This window comes from Frankliniella occidentalis, unplaced genomic scaffold, assembly GCF_000697945.3.
Source record: "Frankliniella occidentalis isolate FOCC.00 unplaced genomic scaffold, Focc_3.1 Scaffold240, whole genome shotgun sequence".
NCBI classification, from domain to species: Eukaryota; Metazoa; Arthropoda; class Insecta; order Thysanoptera; family Thripidae; genus Frankliniella; species Frankliniella occidentalis.
In genome coordinates this window covers 309,503-310,486 of record NW_026267366.1, presented here as the reverse complement: position 1 = coordinate 310,486, position 984 = coordinate 309,503, and the positions used below count along the sequence as shown (strand labels likewise).

The 984-nt window shown below is 62.8% G+C and overlaps 1 protein-coding gene across 1 annotated transcript in view; it reads left to right on the top strand.

Annotated features, from left to right (window-relative positions):
* LOC113216705 (dual specificity protein phosphatase Mpk3-like) overlaps positions 1–884 on the top strand; it is a 21,832-nt gene extending 20,948 nt beyond the window's left edge. The window contains exons 2-3 of the mRNA XM_052273024.1: positions 253–617; positions 714–884. Coding sequence (XP_052128984.1) covers positions 253–617; positions 714–866 — 518 coding nt within the window. The 3' untranslated portion in view covers positions 867–884. The remainder of the gene's footprint in view (positions 1–252; positions 618–713) is intronic.
* Positions 885–984: the final 100 nt, after the last annotated feature.

Here is a 984-nt window from a genome sequence, read left to right as displayed (position 1 = left end):
ACGCAGACGAGGCGAGTTGATTAATTAACAGCCTGGCTCCGGGGACATGGAAGCTTGCGGTGCGTGCTCAGCGTGCTGGCGCCCTGATCGCCTGCCCGCCACCGCCCTCTGCTTGAGCCCACTCCACCCCTTTCCCTTGCTATGCTTCTCGCGCTTCTTGACCCCCCCCCTCCCTCCCCTCTCCTTTCCTATCTTAAGTCTTGTCGCTCGCCTGCCTCTTTTTGACGTGCCTATTGTTTTTTGTTGCCACAGGAGGCTTCCAAGCGTTCCGCTCGTGCTACCCCGAGTGGTGCGAGTCGTGCACCGAGCTGCTGGCGGGCCACCCGGGACTCGTGGCCGCCGACACGGTGCCCCTGATGGGGCTGCGCTCGCTCAGGATATCCACCTCGTCGGCCGCCACCCTGGCGCAGCGGCACCGCAACCACCTGGGCTCGTCCTGCGGCAGCTCGGCCGCCACCAGCTCGACGGACTCGTCCTCGGACTCGGAGGACCGTTGCGACTCGTCGCTGGGCCTGGAGGACGACCGCGACTTCCTCGTCGAGATCCTCCCCCACCTGTTCCTGGGCAACGCGGCCAACTCGGAGGACTCGGAGGCGCTCAGCAGGCACCACATACAGGTGAGGGTGAGGCGAGCATTCGCTGCGTGACCCCCCGTACGAGATGGCGCTGAGAAAGACTTTGGCCAATACTAAATGCTGTGCTTCTTGTTGCAGTACATTCTGAACGTGACACCGGACCTGCCCAACGTGTTCGAGGAGTCAGGCTCGATACGTTACATGCAGATCCCGATCGCTGACCACTGGAGCCAGAATCTGGCCAAGTTCTTCCCTAAAGCCATTGAATTCATAGGTGAGTTGAGTACCTAGCGCCTCCTGCGGGCTGCTGACCGGGGGGTCGTGATACTGGTCAGGTCATCGTGGGTTTGAGCATCGCTCCTCCAGGGTTCTCTACCCTCCGCCCCCGCCGAGTGCGCGCGGACCTGCG